The 16773-nt window shown below is 37.9% G+C and overlaps 1 protein-coding gene across 4 annotated transcripts; it reads left to right on the forward strand.

The window, feature by feature from the left end:
- Window positions 1-63: 63 nt before the first annotated feature.
- On the forward strand, window positions 64-16690 carry LOC101166627 (sodium-coupled neutral amino acid transporter 3-like). 4 transcript variants are annotated; one of them, XM_023956793.1, is made up of 17 exons: window positions 4307-5226; window positions 6859-6983; window positions 9068-9133; window positions 9236-9323; window positions 9423-9538; window positions 10341-10414; window positions 12211-12303; window positions 12393-12474; window positions 12589-12671; window positions 12954-13012; window positions 13098-13232; window positions 13347-13426; window positions 13524-13624; window positions 13740-13864; window positions 15068-15212; window positions 15357-15460; window positions 15558-16690. In XM_023956793.1, the coding sequence occupies exons 3-17, from the start codon at window positions 9093-9095 to the stop codon at window positions 15657-15659; spliced, it is 1428 nt and encodes a 475-aa protein (XP_023812561.1). In that variant the 5' UTR covers window positions 4307-5226; window positions 6859-6983; window positions 9068-9092; the 3' UTR covers window positions 15660-16690. The 4 variants fall into 4 exon arrangements, 1 of the variants encoding a protein (XP_023812561.1); XR_002873536.1 differs by lacking the exons at window positions 9068-9133; window positions 9236-9323; window positions 9423-9538; ... (10 more) ...; window positions 15357-15460; window positions 15558-16690 and adding exons at window positions 64-245; window positions 352-435; window positions 673-853; window positions 2063-2209; window positions 2554-2623 and having other exon boundaries at window positions 3126-4587; window positions 5115-5226; XR_002873535.1 differs by lacking the exons at window positions 9068-9133; window positions 9236-9323; window positions 9423-9538; ... (10 more) ...; window positions 15357-15460; window positions 15558-16690 and adding exons at window positions 64-245; window positions 352-435; window positions 673-853; window positions 2063-2209; window positions 2554-2623 and having other exon boundaries at window positions 3126-5226.
- The last annotated feature ends 83 nt before the right edge of the window (window positions 16691-16773 follow it).

Here is a 16773-nt window from a genome sequence, read left to right on the forward strand (position 1 = left end):
TATGAATGTAAAATATAAAAATAAATGTTAAAAATACTTTGAAATAAACTTCCGCTGGCCCCAGGATCAACTTCCGGTTCTTGCATGAATTTAGCTGCATGCTTATTAGTGGTTCCTGCAATTTCACATTATGAAGATAGTTACCTGGAACATAAATGGAATTAGGACTTTTAAAGGGGGCATCAAACGTGCCCTCGATTTACTAGATGCAGATATTATATGTGTACAGGAAACCAAAGTCACCAGTAAGTATTTAGCAGTTAATAACTTCCTGCAAGCCAATAAGCGCGGGGCCGTCAGTTCAATCATTGTCTTGTGAACACAGACATGTCGGTCTCGTTTGTTTCTCAGGAGACTTGCTCGATGAAGGATCTGCTATCGTTGACGGGTACAACTCCTATTTCAGCTACAGTCGAGGACGCAGCGGCTACTCAGGTTTAATAAGTTGTTTTGTCACTAAATCTAATATGTTTTGTTGTTTATGCGCTGCTTATTCCTATGATTAATCATGGCATTTAGAGTCTTCAGTTACAAAAACCAAACGTTCTTTCATAAAAACATAATTGTAGGAATGTATTATTGCAAGAGCACCTTGATCCAGTCTTTCCAAATTTGATGTTTAGATACTTTGGGGTGTGTAAACTGTATATTGTCCCATTTCTGTAAATGCAGGTGTTGCAACTTACTGCAGAGACAGTGCTACTCCGCTGGCAGCAGAGGAGGGTCTCACTGGCCTGCTGACCAACCATGACGGTGCTGTGGGTTGCTATGGAGACCAAACTGGGTTTTCAAGCGAGGAGCTGCAGCTTTTGGACAATGAAGGACGAGCCATGATCACAAAGCACAGAATCATGTGAGAGATTTTTTTTGGGGGTGATTAATTATTAAAATCTGTAACTAAATAATCAAATCTATTTTTATATATAACCTAATCATTCGATGAAAAGCCTCATTTTGAGGTACCGGTAATTTCATTTAAATTCATGACATTGTGGCTTAATAAAAGATAAAAATACAGCTTAAAAAGAGGCTTTATTTATTTATTTGTTTATTTATGTATTTTAATTGTAACAGATCTCCAACGTTTACTTTTACACCATCAAAAGTTTTTTTTAAATGTCATGCAGACAAAACAAACATCAGCTCCAGAGTGCTCTAATTTAACTAGTAAAAAAACCCAAGAAATATCGACCACAAACTTCTTAATATCATAACACATAGGTTGACATATGTTACTCCACAGTTTATCACAACAGCAAGACAGTAGAGAAAAAAATGAGTCTATAGTTTCCTTTAACCTGTTTGGGAAATTTTACTATATTAAAGACTTGGATGAAGTAGAAGAGAAAAAGAGAAGAGAACACAAGTAGGAGGAGATGAAACATGAGGAAGGGAAACCAGAGAAAAGATACAATTTGGACTTTAGACTTTGTTTCTTTGTTGTGACTTGATAGAAACAATTGGAAGTGAACTTTTCCTCCTTTTAGCATACAATATATACCATTACCCTCTGCTGCTGCTGCTGCTGCTGCTGCTGCAGAGTGAGGTTGGTGCAGACTCGGTAGCCGTTACCATGACTATGCATCGCACCACGTATCATCTAGTCCGCTTTTTGGGGGAAAATGATTTAAACCTAAAAAATAAGAATATTAAAGTACTAATAATTGCTTTTTTTTTCGTAGGTGACTATGGTATGACTGGGATAATGCTCTTAAAGGTGACTCTTATTAGAAATGAATAGACTTTGCAGAAGCAGCCGTCTAACATTATAAGGCCTCTGCATCGTCTTTTAATTTCTGATAACAGACACCCTGTCGGGCATTAACCCTTACATGATAGATAATGGTCATCAACTAGTCTTTAATTAAGCACGTTTAATGGAATAATTTGACCCCCCTAAAAATGGTATTCTCCATCTCTTCCTTTTTTAACTCCTGCAATGCAATCATTTGACTATCAATATTTCATGAATTTAGCCATTAACGTTACAAAAGTCATTAGATGATTTTTAAAGGGAAGATACTCTAATTATTATTTTTTTTCCTTGTTTTTGTCCTCACAGGTGTCAGGACCAAGAGGAGAAAACACTCACTGTAATTAACGTATATTGTCCAAGGGCTGACCCCGAAAAGCCAGAGCGAAAGCAGTTCAAACTGCAGTTCTATAAGTTGCTTCAGCATCGGGCTGAGGCCGTACTGAAAGCTGGGAGGTACGGGACGGGTTTCCTCAGAATGAGCATAAAGCGCAGGTGTTTCCTGCTTACTGCAAAAAGTTTTCGCCACTACCCTTTTATTTCTCATAAGGCGCTGTTTTTGACTTGATGAATGTTGAGTTTTTTAGCATTTGCAGTTTTTAAAGTCTTTTACTGTTTATTTAATACCAAATTCAATAATAACACAAATTTTCTGTTGACTTTTAAGCTATTTTATAAATTTTAAGTGCTGTAAGGTTACAGCTTTACTTTTGGGGGTTGTGTTTTTACATAAATTGTTGTCTTCCTCCTCTTTTAATCTGTCCAATCTCAATGTATTCTTTTTTTATTCTTCATTCCAGCCATGTAATAGTTTTGGGTGATGTGAATACATCTCATCGCCCAATAGACCACTGTGACCCCTGTGAAACTGTAAGTAAAACCTTTTTAAATGGTCGTGTGATAACAGCAACTTTTACTTATATTTATTCTAAATAAATGACTGTTCAGTTACAATGATAGTTGGCAAAGAAATCAATGATTTGATTTTTTCATAACTAAATGAATTAGGAAATAAAATGTGGGCAAGACAAAACGTGGCTTTGATTGCATCTTAGAACCACATTACAGTTTTTCAAGGCCAAAACCCCCAAATCATTTTAATTACAAGAAATAAAATTGATTGTTGTTTTGTCCTATTCAGGATCAAAGCAAGAAAAAAAAGACTTTACTTTCAAGAATGACCCCTAAAGCCAAATAAATAAGAAGCTAAATTATATTAATGTCTATATTCCTGAAACAATTTAGATAGAATTTCAGCAGATAATAATACTGAATGTCAAACTGCTTGTTTGAAGCATTAAAATTTTGATATTTATTTTGCTTCTTCGTGGATACTGTGGTACAAATGTACTTCTTTTCTCCCAACACACAGAATGAGTTTGAGGATAACCCTGGGAGAAAATGGCTGAATGAGTTTTTGCACAATGGCAGTCCAGAAGACGTTTTAGATGAAGACCCTAAACAAGCACCAGAGCTTAACTCTGGAAGATTTGTGGACACCTTCCGTCTTTTCCACCCGACTCGTACTAATGCCTTCACGTGCTGGTCTACTCTCACGGGAGCACGCCAGACCAACTATGGCACACGCATTGACTACATATTTGCGGACTGTAAGCTGGCAGAAGAACAATTTGTGGCCACCGACATCATGCCAGAGGTGGAAGGATCAGACCACTGTCCTGTGTGGGGAAAACTGAGCTGCTCTGTCCTCCCGAGCTCCAAGCCTCCTCCCCTCTGTACTCGCTATCTGCCAGAGTTTGTTGGAAAGCAGCAAAAATTGTCCCGTTTTCTCATTAAGGTGGATCAAAAATCAAGCCAGCCCGAGCAGAAGAGTGTTTTACCTGGATCACAAGAAGATGACGAAAGGACAGAGAATGTAAACCCATCAGGAGCCAATTCAGTCAAAAAACGTTTGTTAGCAGCAGACTCTGTCATTCCAAAAGGGAAAAAGACTAAGATGCAGAGCTCCTCCTCAAAGCCTCAAGGGAACCTGCTTTCCTTCTTCAAACCCAAAGTCGCCAATCTAAAAGATCAGGAAAAAGAAACTACATTTACGTCATCACAAAGCGACCAGAAAGCAAAAGCATCCAGAGACTCGTCCACGGTCACACCAGCTGCTGCTGAAGAAACTGAACGCGCGTCTGATGCTTCATCCCAGCGGTGCACTGTACTGGATGCAGACAAACAGAAGAACACTGTGCAGCCCACTGTTGCACAGTCAAAAGGGGCATCATTAGGGTTCTGGAAGTCCGTCCTGCATGGTCCCCCCCCAGCTCCCAGCTGTAAGGTCCACAGGGAGCCATGCGTGCTCCGAACGGTAAAGAAGGAGGGGCCAAACGTGGGCAAACAGTTCTTTGTGTGTGCCCGTCCTCAAGGACACGCCTCCAATCCAGAGGCGCGCTGTAATTTCTTTGAGTGGGTGGAAAAAGGAAAGTGACATTTCTGTGAAGAACATGGATTGTGTTCTTCCTTTTCCATACATATCTATTTATGAATTGTATAAATAGAAAATAAAGAACATGGATTGTGTTCTTTATTTTCTATTTATACAATTCATAGAATAAATGTGTTTGTCATAATTAGTCAAACTAAAAACATGCAACCTCATTTTCAATTGGGTTTCAAGTTTTTTACAGACAGAAAAAACAATATCCCTGTACTATTTTTATACTGTCTTTTGTATTGCAGAAAATGAAAGACTTTAGGAGCTATCTAAAAATAAAATAAAATAAAGAAGCCATGTTCCCCATTTGTTTTTGTTTTTCATGTTTCTCTAATTATGTGTCAGTTTTCGACAGACAATACCTTCAGTTTGAGGATATTTATTTGAATATGTAAGTATATGTTTCACTTCAGATGTTTTCCATGCTTTGCTCACAACCTGTGGACCCTGTGTGTTTTATGTTGTGTTGTACGTGTTCATAAATTACCCACTAGATGGCAATGTCAGTGATCAACTCTCTGTTCTGTGAAGGAGTAAAGCCTGAAAAAATAACTGTAAATTTCTTAAAAAGTCATTTGGACACCTTCATTAGACTTCATGTGAGTTTAACAGTTATTTTGTCAAAAATCTGTTTTTTTTTTTGGTTGATCAACATTTTGGTTTTCTTACTATTACAAGTTCAGATCAGTAAGAAGTTCTCAGTGGTAAATCTAAAACAAACATGTAAAATATTCCAATGAAGTAGAGTACCGTAGTTAACGCCGGTTAAGCTCAAATGAAACGCCACATCCACATGTGACCCTGAGCCATAAAGGGCAGGGAGTCATTTGACTGCATGACATGGCAGGAAATTAGCGCGCAAATGTTGACTCCTCCTTCCTTTACTGTGTTTTTTTTCTTTTTTCTCACGGCTCATAGCTCGAGAAACTGTTCACCAACTTCAAGACTTTAAAAGTTTTGGATACCAGGCAGCCACCAAGTTTCATTACCTAAAGCCAAATCTGTGTGGACGACAAACCTCCTGACTGAGGTGAGTACCAGTGGAGTGGCTTCAAGTCTGACGCTCCATGTGTAGTTCAGCATGTGGTCTTTATCACTTTCACATTATGTGGAGAAATGTCATGAGGGCATAAAAAACACAGGACTGTGACTTTACAACAGCCACAAAAATGACATTTCTATCTGTTTTCTTTGAAGTTTTGCTAACCTTTCAGCTCAAGAATGTTGATTTTCTGGTTTTTTTGTGTGTAAGTTTGCTGTTTTTCAGCTTATCGTCACAATGGAGGAAGTGTATGACTCACATGGAAAGTATCATAGCTCTAGATGATGGCACTACTAAAACAATCATAAGTTACAATACTGATTCTTAAAAAAAAATTGATAAATGTCGTTGATTTTTTTTAACATATAAGTTACCAGTAAGGATCACAGAGGACATATTTTCAGACTGACTTCCTTCAATTCAATTTTATTTGTAAAGCCCAAACTCACAACAACAGTCGTCTCAGTGGGCTTCGTACCGGTAATTGTAAGGTAAACATACAATCAAAAAGGATCATAAATTTATAGAATTCAATAGGACAATACTAAACTTTAACTAAACAGACTAAAACTAAACTGGCATCCCTGCCCTTAGACCCCCCTTGGCAGTAAGGAAAAACTCATAAAAAACCCGGATTCCGGAAAAAACAAAGAAACCTCAAGGGTGTCCACATGAAGGAGGGATCCTCCCCCAGCATGGAAAAATTTGGTTCAACTTCTGATCCAATTTTAATAAAAAAAAAAAAAAAAACATTTTTCTTTCAAATGTTTTGAACCATGACCGGCTTCTTAAATCAGATAGAACCCCCCCAAGAGGTACAAAAACGCAACCGTTGTATGGTAGTGTGCACCAGATACAATCTGCAACTGAATAAAGTCTTTTTTTTCCCACCAAAGGATTTGTGTCAGGGTGAGATAAAGACTCTGTTGGTGTCTTCTGGGTGTGCAGGCAGAGCACACAGTCGAGTTGAACTTTATCAGTTAACTGAAATATTGTGTCTCTCAGAAGTAGAACCTCTAACAACATGAACATGTCTTCTCCCTTCCTCATCAGCACAGCTTTAACTTTCAAGCATGAATCCAGAAATGTCTTTTTTAATCAGATTTTTAGCTAAAAGAGCGTGGGAACATTCATGTATGGTGCTGGTCCACTCATTTCTGCTGTTGTGTGACAGGTGAGGACTCATGCTTGGCTTTGATTGAGCACACTCGTAGGCGTGATCACATGTGCACAATCCTGAAAAAGCTTTTATCTCCTAAGCTAATTAGTACCTCTATGTCTGCCAAGAGAATGCAAACCGGCCACTGTAAATACCTTTCACTTCTCTCTCTTTGGTTTAGTACAACCTAAAAATTATGAGTCTATTCTCTGAGCATGAGAACTCTTTGGTGATGATTACATTTAGCCTTGAAGTACAGCTCGTCTTTAAACACAGATGGTAGTTCATAGCCCTCTTTGGAGACACATCTCCATGCAGACACCTGGCCAAAGCATCCACGTACTCACGTTTCACCACCTGTAGCTGATTCAAACAAAGGGTTAAGTATGGGTGTTCCCATTTCCTGCTCTCTCCCACCCACTCTGTAATCTCCTTTACTCTCTTCTCGCTCTACTACCAAGAAGCTTTGCAGAGACTCCCGGGAAAAAGACTGCATAAAAACACAGGCCGTTTAAAACCTGAGGGGACAGGACAAGGATTCATCCGGGCCAAAATCCAGGAAACCAAGCCCATCTGGATCACCAGGGTGAGTCGCTTAGCAAAGGCTGTCCTTTTTCTGTAAGTGGATCCTTCTCTGTATGATGAGAGTGGCTGTCAATGGAGCATTGGTCTTGCGTCAGACAAAAGCCATGTGGCAGGCGAAGCCTGACAGTTGTAAAGAACAGCAATAAAACTACATCCAGGTGTCATTCTGATATATTTTCTGCTGGAACACAATAGGGTTTTATTCTGAGTCCTGATATTTCTGATGCCAAAATTCCATGACAATGCTCTTTTTTTTTGCTCTTTTCACCACCTTATTTATTCATTTTCTGCCATAGTAGAATCTGAAGAAAATTTCTAAACTGATCTATTTCCTTGTCGACCAGGTAGGACTTGTTTTCACCCTTTGCTCTTCTGTTTTAAAATACAGACCGTGAAGACTCAAGTATTTCCCTACACAGCAGCATAAAATTGGGTTAAAGCATTATAGAAACAGCTTTTACTGAAAAGTTGAGTATTTTTGGTACTTTGTTTCAGATGTTTTGAGTACGCACCACAGGAAAGCCATCAAGTACCGGTGAAAAGAGCTACCTTATGTGACCTCAACGATCTATTTACACTACATGTTCCCATTAACAAAGGGACCCTTTGATAGCTCTGCACGGTTGTCAAGCTGCACTGTTCTGTGGGAAAATCTTAAGGAATGGCAACTTTAGTGCAAGATGGCTCTTAGAGGTTGGATGTGAAAATCCAGAGAACAGCTTGACCCGCACAGAGAAGCCGCATTTTATGACCTCTGTGGCTGAACCGCAGAGCTGCGCTCCTTCCCAGAGTGCGCCGGTGCCAGCTCTGTTGACACACAGCAGATTAGAGCGACATAAGTCCTCTGACAACTTAAAGCTTTTCCTGTCACACACAGACCTTTAGGGAGAGGGGCTACTTTTGGGTATCTTATTTTACTGCCCCGATACTTTGTGAGTTTTTAATTGTTAGGTCGTGTCATCTTGACCTTGATTAACAACTTGGAAGTTTTCTCAAGACTGCCCCTCATATCATGTTGTGTTTTAAATGAAACGCTTTAGCCTCCCTCCAAAAACAAATAACTAACCTGTTGAATTTTGAGAGACAAGGGTTTTCCCACTGTCACACTGCTGAACATTTATGGTACCATAGATGTGAGCCAACACCTTTACTGTAAATAGTCTATGAAACTTCCTTAAAAACATCCATCCTGAAGACCAGTTGTCAACAGCTAAAACACTTAGGGTGTCAAACCCATTTTCACCGAGGGCCACATCGGCATAGTGGTTGTCCTCAAAGGGCCAGATATAACTTATACGTGTAAATGGTAAATGGCGTATACTTATATAGCGCTTTCTACCCTCTTTCATAGGCCCAGAGTGCTTTACAGTCACACACACATTCACACACTGATCGCGGCTCCGCTGCCGAACACTGGCGTCAACCTCCCACCAGGCAAGGTGGGGTTCAGTGTCTTGCCCAAGGACACTTCGACACATGGGCGTGCAAGGCGGGAATTGAACCTGCAATCTTACGATCATGTGTTGACCGCCCTACCGCTGCACCACGGCTGCCCCATGTAACTAAATGTAATGAAAAATGATTGTTAAATAACTCGTTATTTATTTATTATAACTTTTTAAAGTGACAATAACAGTTGCATAAAAAAAACATGTTTGCTTGTTACTCTAGCATAAATCTTTTACATTTGACTCTGTCAAGTTAGGTTATATGGAGTGTGTTTAAGTCCCAATATATAGTTGCCCAATCTGATATTTCAAGTCCAATTCCCCCTAGATATGAATAAATACACACCAATTTTTATTTTTAGAAATTAAAAACTTTTGTGTTCTTGCGGGCCACATAAAATGACATGGAGGGCCACATTTGGCCCCCGGGCCTTGAGTTTGACACATGCTTTAAAGGGTAACATGATGCACACAGAAACAGATATATATATTTATTATAAACTTCCATTGTATTTAATTTTTGTTGATTTTACTCTGAAAAATGGAAATCATTTGAAATTGTAAGTTGTGAAGAGTAAACAGTTAGAATATTTAAAGAAATGCTTTACTGATAGAGCACTTTTTTATTTTTTTATAGCATCTCAACAATCATTCCAACCTAAATGGAGCTGCAGAAGATAAATGGACACAGCAGGGATGATGGGTAAGATAAGCAGCAATGACTCCAGATTTCAGGAAAATGTCTTTCAAAGATTTCAGGGCATAAACATTTTGAAAGCCTAAACTTTTTTCTTCTCTTTTGAAGGTTTGATGCCCTTGATGGCTTGGCAGAAAATGAAGAGTTTCTCCCACATAAAACCACCATTAAAAAAAAAGAACTTCACTTCACAGATGTGAGCCCCCAATCTTTTTGTGTGTTAGGGTTTTGCAAAGTTTTTTTATTGTATTTTATTCTGAGCTAAACGACAGCCTTTGTGTTCCTCCTTTTGAAGTTTGAGGGAAAGACTTCCTTTGGCATGTCCATCTTCAACCTCAGTAATGCAATCATGGGCAGTGGAATTCTGGGTCTGGCTTTTGCAATGTCCAACACTGGAATTGTTCTTTTTATGTGAGTATCCTACTAAGCACGTTTCTTGTTTGTTTTTTTTCTCTATAGATCTTGCTTTGATGCTTCAAAATGAGAGTAGTGATGTTTGTCTTGTGATATTCTTTATTTTCTGGGAACACAAGATGTTTAAAAATGTTTTGCACATTTTATTTTGAAAGCGTTATTACAATTCCTTCCCTTTTCTTTTCTTTTTTGTATTTTTGTATTTAGGGGAAGGCATTTTAAAAAAGTTTTTTTTTTCCTTTATAAAAAGTAAAACGGTATAAAAGTTCTTACCTCTATCACTTTTGGGGGTTTAAGAATGAAATAAATATCATCATATGTTAGTGCAGTCAGTCTGTATAAAGTAATGAAAGGGACCATATATGGTCAAATCTAGATCTATGTTTTGTTTGTGTGTGTCATGTGACTCCATTTGTTTTGTGGGAGGATTTGTAGTAACAAGGGAGTGACAATGTTATTTTAGTTCAGCATTAAAGGCACAGCGACTATTGGCCTAAATGTGACCCGTTAGAATGTAACTTAGAGCTCATATATGTGCAGCTCCTCTAAATCAGATTTGTCTGGTTAAATATAGACCCTTGTGATGAGATCCTGCTTGCATCAGTCATGTTGGGGAGGGAAGTGGAGGGCTGCTGCAAAGCTTATCTCTCAGCATCCAAGTGTCTTGTTCAAGTTGAACAACTGGAATCACCAAAGCAATTGTTATGCGACACAAGACAGATCCTGATCACATTTCCACCTTAAATGTCAGTGATGTTTTAAAATGAAACTCTCCAACATAACTCCTTTTTTGTTACAGAATCCTCCTGGTGTCCATTGCCATCCTGTCGGCATATTCAATCCATCTCCTGCTAAGATCTGCAGGCATTGTCGGTAAGGAAACATTTCACCCACCTCTATTATAAAAAATAAAAAAACAACCCTGAAAATATGTATTGTTAGACTATTATTCTATTTCCTGTACAATAACCATTCATATTATATTTGATAGACCGTTTCTGAGAACTCTCTCTCATTAGCATTATTCAAACTTTCTGTAAAAACCCAATGTAAAGACCTTGGTTCATACGTTGGGTTTTGGTTACTTGGTTTATGTTTTGTGTTTTCTGCCCTGTAGTTCATCATCATTGCACTAGGGGCCGTAGAAAGGCTTTTCCTGCTCATTTCAAAATGGCTGCTTTCATGAAATCTCAAAAACACTTTTGGTGGGAAACATTTTATTAATTTTCAAAACTCTCAAAAATCTGTTGTTAGTAATTTATTTTAAAATGACTACTTACTGCATTGAAGTGTAATTCCTTATAATACATGTTAAAAATGGTGAGTGAACTAAGTACATTTCTTGAACATTCCAATACTTTTTGCACCTTAAACTAACATTGTTCTGAGCAAACACCAAATCACCCAACATATCATCACAGATATCTTAAAAGTAAAATATTTTTTTTTTGTATTTAGAAAACATCTTAATTCCAAAAAAAAAAAATAAAAAACTGTCAATTCTTTTATGTGGTGCTAAGAAACAGAAAAACTGTAGAAAATCTAAGTACAGACCCCCAGTTTAATAGCTTCTGGAAACCACTTTAAAGTCATAAATTCTCCTATGACATTTTCTACATCACATGTTGTTACAGAAATCAAAGGTCATGCGGTCTGCAGGGACTTGCTGATGCACGGCTCCCAAAGTCTCACCATAACATTTCAAGAAGGTTTAGTGTTGACTGGACCAAAATAAAACAACAGTAGCTTGACCCAATTTCTATGTAGACAATAATCCTACCTTTGGATAAAGAATCCAGTACTCTGCAGGAGTTCATGGTAGACTCTGTGGCTGTGGCTGCTATAAGAAAGCACAATTCATCTCCACACCACCAAGTCTGACAGCTGGTATGAAGTGTTTGTGCTGCGTTTGGTCTTCACTAAAGATGGTGCTGCGCTTTATGAGCAAGCATCTTAATCTTAGTCTCATCTGTCTTTAAGAAACAGCAAAGACGTCTGAGGTTTTGTTTTTTTTTTTTTTGTAAAATTCTATTTAGCTGGCCTTTAACTACACCTATGCAGTTTTTCTTTTCTTTTTCATTACATGAACTTTCTCCAAACTGAAAAAGACTGTCCATCATTCTGGACACACAAAATCCTTTATTCATTCGTTCATGAAAGGCAAACAGTTTTGTAATCTTATATCAATCAACAACCGATTAGTAGCACCTCGTTGTCACTAATCCTCTTAATTCCAATGGAAGCGTTGAGGCTAAACTTAGTATGTCGCACTTTGCTTTGTGGCTCTTTTCTTAAATACCCAATAGAAATGATAGTCAGGAAGAGTTGGACATTAAAAAACAGCAACATTGAAAAAATAAACTTAAACATTACAAAAACCATAGGAACAACATAAGAGGGACTGAAAACCAGACACTTAAATACACTGAGGGTTAACTGAAATGATTACAGCTGTGAACCATGACAGAACTGAAACTGGTTTGACAGACAAAGGGGCAATTCAAAACAGAACATGACCAAAAACCAGAACATAACTGACAAAGGTGCGCAGGCCTCACAATGATAAAAGAAAACCATTGTTGTAAGAATAAATGCAGAAATAAAAAATGGTGTCTTTTATCTTTTACATCAAAGGCTGCTTTCTTTTCTCTGTCTGTGCTGGTGTGCAGGTATTCGAGCATATGAACAGCTGGGGAATCACGCTTTTGGCAACCCGGGAAAAGTGCTCGCTGCTTGTATTATAACGGTCCACAACATTGGAGGTAAAATCCTCATGTTTGTCCCACTTTTTGATATTTAACAAGTAAACATGTAAACAAAGAAAATATCAGCTTCTTTTCTGTTTTTTCAGCAATGTCCAGCTATCTTTTTATTGTAAAATCGGAGCTGCCTCTGGTTATTCAGGCGTTCTTGGGTAAACATGCGAACACAGGGTAAGCTTAAGATATGATTTTCTGTTATAAATCCAAAAACATCTTTTTTTTTCCCCTCTGTTTGTAGATTTTCTAATTTTTTTTTATCCATCTGCTTGTGTACTTATCTCTTAGAGAGTGGTTCATGAATGGAAACTACTTGATCATCATTGTTAGTGCTGTCATCATTTTTCCTCTAGCACTCATGAAACGGCTTGGTATGTTTGTTGTTTTGTTGACATTTCGATCTTTTTTTTCTTCTTTTTTTTTTTTTTTAAATAACCTTCACATTGTCTTGTGTGTTTTTTAACACCACCACAGACCCTTTTTATTGTGTGTTTTTCCTGTCTGGCACTGAAATGATTTGCTCTAAACATAGTTCTAATTCATTCCTCCTGACCACCAGAGCCCGGTGCTTCAAGCACCATCTCTGGCGATCAACTGCGATTCATAGAACTGTAGTTACATACATAACTTTCATTTTTCTCATTGCAATCAAGGCTATCTTGGCTACACCAGTGGCTTCTCCCTGTCTTGCATGGTGTTTTTTCTCATCTCGGTGAGTCAGAAAGATGCAACAAAGCCAACTATTCTTTAATCCATGTGATATTTGCCCCTGCTTGACTGTAGATCCTCCTCTTTAGGTCATATACAAAAAATTCAACATCCCCTGTCCATTTCCTGAGTATCTGTATGAAAACACAACCTCCTCTCATCTCCACATCTCCACCATGAACAGCACCGATTGTGGGGCCAAAGCATTCACCATCAACTCACAGGTCAGAATGACACCACCCTTCAGATTAAGCCCAACGTCTACCAACCAATTTTACAGAAAGAAGCATAGGTGAATCAGCAATTGTGTCCCTCAACTTATGTGTTTTGTCTTGTAGACGGCATACACTGTCCCGATTCTGGCTTTTGCTTTTGTCTGCCATCCAGAGGTGCTGCCGATCTACACCGAGCTACGAAAGTAAGCCAAAATGTCCTTCTATGCTACTTTAAAAATAACTTGATGTACCCTGAAAAGTGTGCTAAATATGTTTTTTTTAAACCTGATTTTACTTTAGTGCCACTAAAAAACGTATGCAGACAGTTGCCAATATTTCTATACTGGCCATGTTTGTGATGTACCTGCTGACCGCCCTTTTCGGTTACCTCACCTTTTACAGTAAGACACCCTTTACTTCTGGAAGTCACATCAATATAACACCGCTAGTTTTTTGTTTTTTTATGGGTTTTCTCTGCTATTATTGACGCTTTCTATGCCATTTTTATGGTTGCAGGTGGGGTGGAATCTGAGCTGTTACACACCTATGTCCGCGTGGACCCTCTGGATGTCCTGATTCTGTGCGTCCGTCTGGCCGTGCTGGTAGCCGTCATTCTGACCGTCCCTGTGGTTCTTTTCCCGGTAATACCCCCTTTAAAATTTCACACAACAGTTAACTTTTATTTCTTTCAACAGATAATAATTCTAGACAATTTGGAAACAAAAGAAATAAAACTACAAATCATTCAATCAAAGTGGGAGAAATTATTGTCGAGGTTAGTGTGGTTAGGAAAAGTAAAATCGGTGCTTTAATAGTTGTGTGTAACCTTTATGAAAATTAAATAAATGATTAATAAGGATTTGTTTTTTTGTGAGAAAAAAGAAGGGCTAAAGATGCAGTTTAACATGTTTTGACTGCTGGCCTGCAGGTTTTCTCAGACATGCCACTATCAGCGGTTTGTGATGGGCATTTGTGATTGAATAAAATTAGCTGATCAGCATCAGCACAGATAAGCTGTTGTGATTGTTCCCCACGGTGAAACATTTAAAAAGACTCCTTTAACTTTCTTCTCTTTAAACTCTAAAAACTGTTTTATTTTTTAAAAGTCATTAGTTTTCACAGTGACTTTCAAACTAATCTAACTGTTCATTTTTTGTATTTACAATTTGCATCATGTAAACCATTATCAGTAGTCTTGTGGCCCATGTGCAAATTACCTACCGCGTCCAGGCTCCTTTCATAAAATCAATAAAAACTGTGTGTACAATTTCTTGATTGTGAAATTACGTTTTCATACTCATCTGGAAGAGGCACTACCAGACAAGTGATGCTAAATAAGACAAGCTAACTGGGAACGAACGGTGTAAAATTGACAAATCGACAGTGATTTGGTCAAAATAAATTTAGAAGTATTTGTTCGATGAGAAAAAATTAAAAGTATGCCATTGCAATAAAATTTTCATTATATAGTTATTTAAATTTAATCTTATTAAAACGGTTAAAGAACATCAGGGCGAATGGTTGGCCCTCACACATTTCCACCTCACCAAATCTCGCCTCTTTGCAAAAAAATTTGGACATCCCTGTTCTAAATAATCTGTTGTAATTTTTTGCTGCTAAATTTTTTATTCTTTAGCCTTTAAAAAAGTATTTTAGAGTCTTAAATTTAAGAAAATAAACCAACCTCACTGAAGTGTTTCACTGCAGAGCACAAAAAGCAATTCATTTACTTTCAGCTAGTGACAGCATGATATCAAACAGTTTTCTTCACTCGTGTAATTTTTAGAAAACAGATAAATATGGTGCTTTTGGCGTTACTTTTTCTCTATTCCTTTCATTTGCAGATTCGCCGAGCTGTTCTTCAGATTTTGTTCTATGAAAAACCCTTCCATTGGGCCAGGCACATAGGCATCGCATTTGCCCTCGTGTTCCTGGTTAATGTGCTTGTTATATTTGTGCCCAGCATGAAGGACATATTTGGCCTCATTGGTACGTTTCCCCATAAAATCTGGACTTCACAAAGATCTACACTTAGTATTATGAGTTCTGGCATGTTATCACTAAATTGTGCAATAGCTCAACATGCATAAGCTTAAATAAATCCACGTCTTCTTTTTGTAATGCAATGCGCAGGAGCCACATCAGCCCCCAGCCTCATATTCATCCTTCCTGGAATTTTTTATATCCGCATTGTTCCAGAGGAGCAAGAACCTTTGAAGTCGAGACCTAAGATTCAGGTGCGGGACTGAAAATGCTTCAACATTTTAAACACTTTTCACTACAAGTGCGGTTGATATTAACTGTTATGTATTTGTCTGTTTTTATTTCTTTCAGGCTGCATGCTTCACTTTATTGGGGTTCATTTTTATGGTGATGAGTCTGTCGTTTATCATCTTTGACTGGGTGACGGGACAGCCGATAAAAGGTGGACACTAGCTGTACACTGGTCATGACAGAGCGGAGGTACTACAGTCAGAATGCCAACCAAAGCTCGTCCTGTGTACCTGAAACACTTCTGTTGAGTTTCCGTCCAAACTCAAACTAAAAGGTTTTGAAAAAATAAAAAAAGTGAAAACCTCCACCAACATCAAGTTATGTAGTGGAGGCCGAAAGGCAGCGTTCAAAATAACGTGTGCTGCACAACCTGCCACAACTCAGAACCGCCGTGCTGTTGAAGTCACTAGTAAAATGGCAGCAAAAGGATGAATGGGAACAACATGACAGCAATGGAAATGCCATTTATAGAATGCTGATGTGTTCTGTTTCTTGGAATAGTTCAGTCACAGTAATCCCTATATTGCACTTCCCTGCTATTCCAGTTTTTACAGGACACCCATCTGAATACAGTCAGTATATGCAACTGCTTTTGCTTCTTGTTAAACAACACAAAACCTGATCCTTTTCCATTTTCCTTTGGTTTGAGAGCTTTATCGGACCTTACTTGATCAGCTTAAAAGCACTTGGGAACAAAATTGATTTTAATCAATCAAAAGAGAAAATATTTATTTAGTATTTTTAATGGGTACTTTATCCGACTGACGTAAAAACCATAATTATCATCGAACTTAAAGTCCCACAGTTGTTGGGGCTTTACTGCCATTTCTTCAAAGTCAACAGTTACTGACCATCATAAACACACATACAGTGAGTTTAAACAGGGATTCTTTTTGTTACTTACAAGCGTCAAGCCAAAAAAAAGGAATTTTGTCACTTTACAAAAATAAAATGTATTTTTTATTAAAATGCTTGACAAAGCCAGTTAAACTCAAGATTGACATAAATCCAGTATTAGACAGATTTTGCAGTCCTGGAAAATGTTGAGGAACTGCCCTTTTTCAATTTTATGTACAATAAAGGAAGTTTTGTTTTGTCCGTCAAATGGTATCTTTTAACTGTTTTATGCAGGATGTGCATTTTTAAATTAATGTGAATGTTGTTATCTGTCAATAAAATAAGTGTCATTTGTACATCTGTGTTTTGTCGCTGGTGTTTTCTCCTTCTGATATTAAATGCACCCAGAATGTGTGTTTGCTTTATTAAATTTGAATAT

Source organism: Oryzias latipes, chromosome 7 (genome assembly GCF_002234675.1).
Source record: "Oryzias latipes chromosome 7, ASM223467v1".
Classification (NCBI taxonomy): domain Eukaryota; kingdom Metazoa; phylum Chordata; class Actinopteri; order Beloniformes; family Adrianichthyidae; genus Oryzias; species Oryzias latipes.

Excerpts from the sequence above, each read along its gene's own strand:
- LOC101166627 (XM_023956793.1), top strand. The coding sequence starts at position 9,093 with ATGGAGCTGCAGAAGATAAATGGACACAGCAGGGATGATGG. Across the intron at positions 12,304-12,392 it reads AACGGTCCACAACATTGGAG|CAATGTCCAGCTATCTTTTT; the intron begins GTAAAATCCTCA and ends CTGTTTTTTCAG. Across the intron at positions 12,475-12,588 it reads GGTAAACATGCGAACACAGG|AGAGTGGTTCATGAATGGAA; the intron begins GTAAGCTTAAGA and ends CTTATCTCTTAG.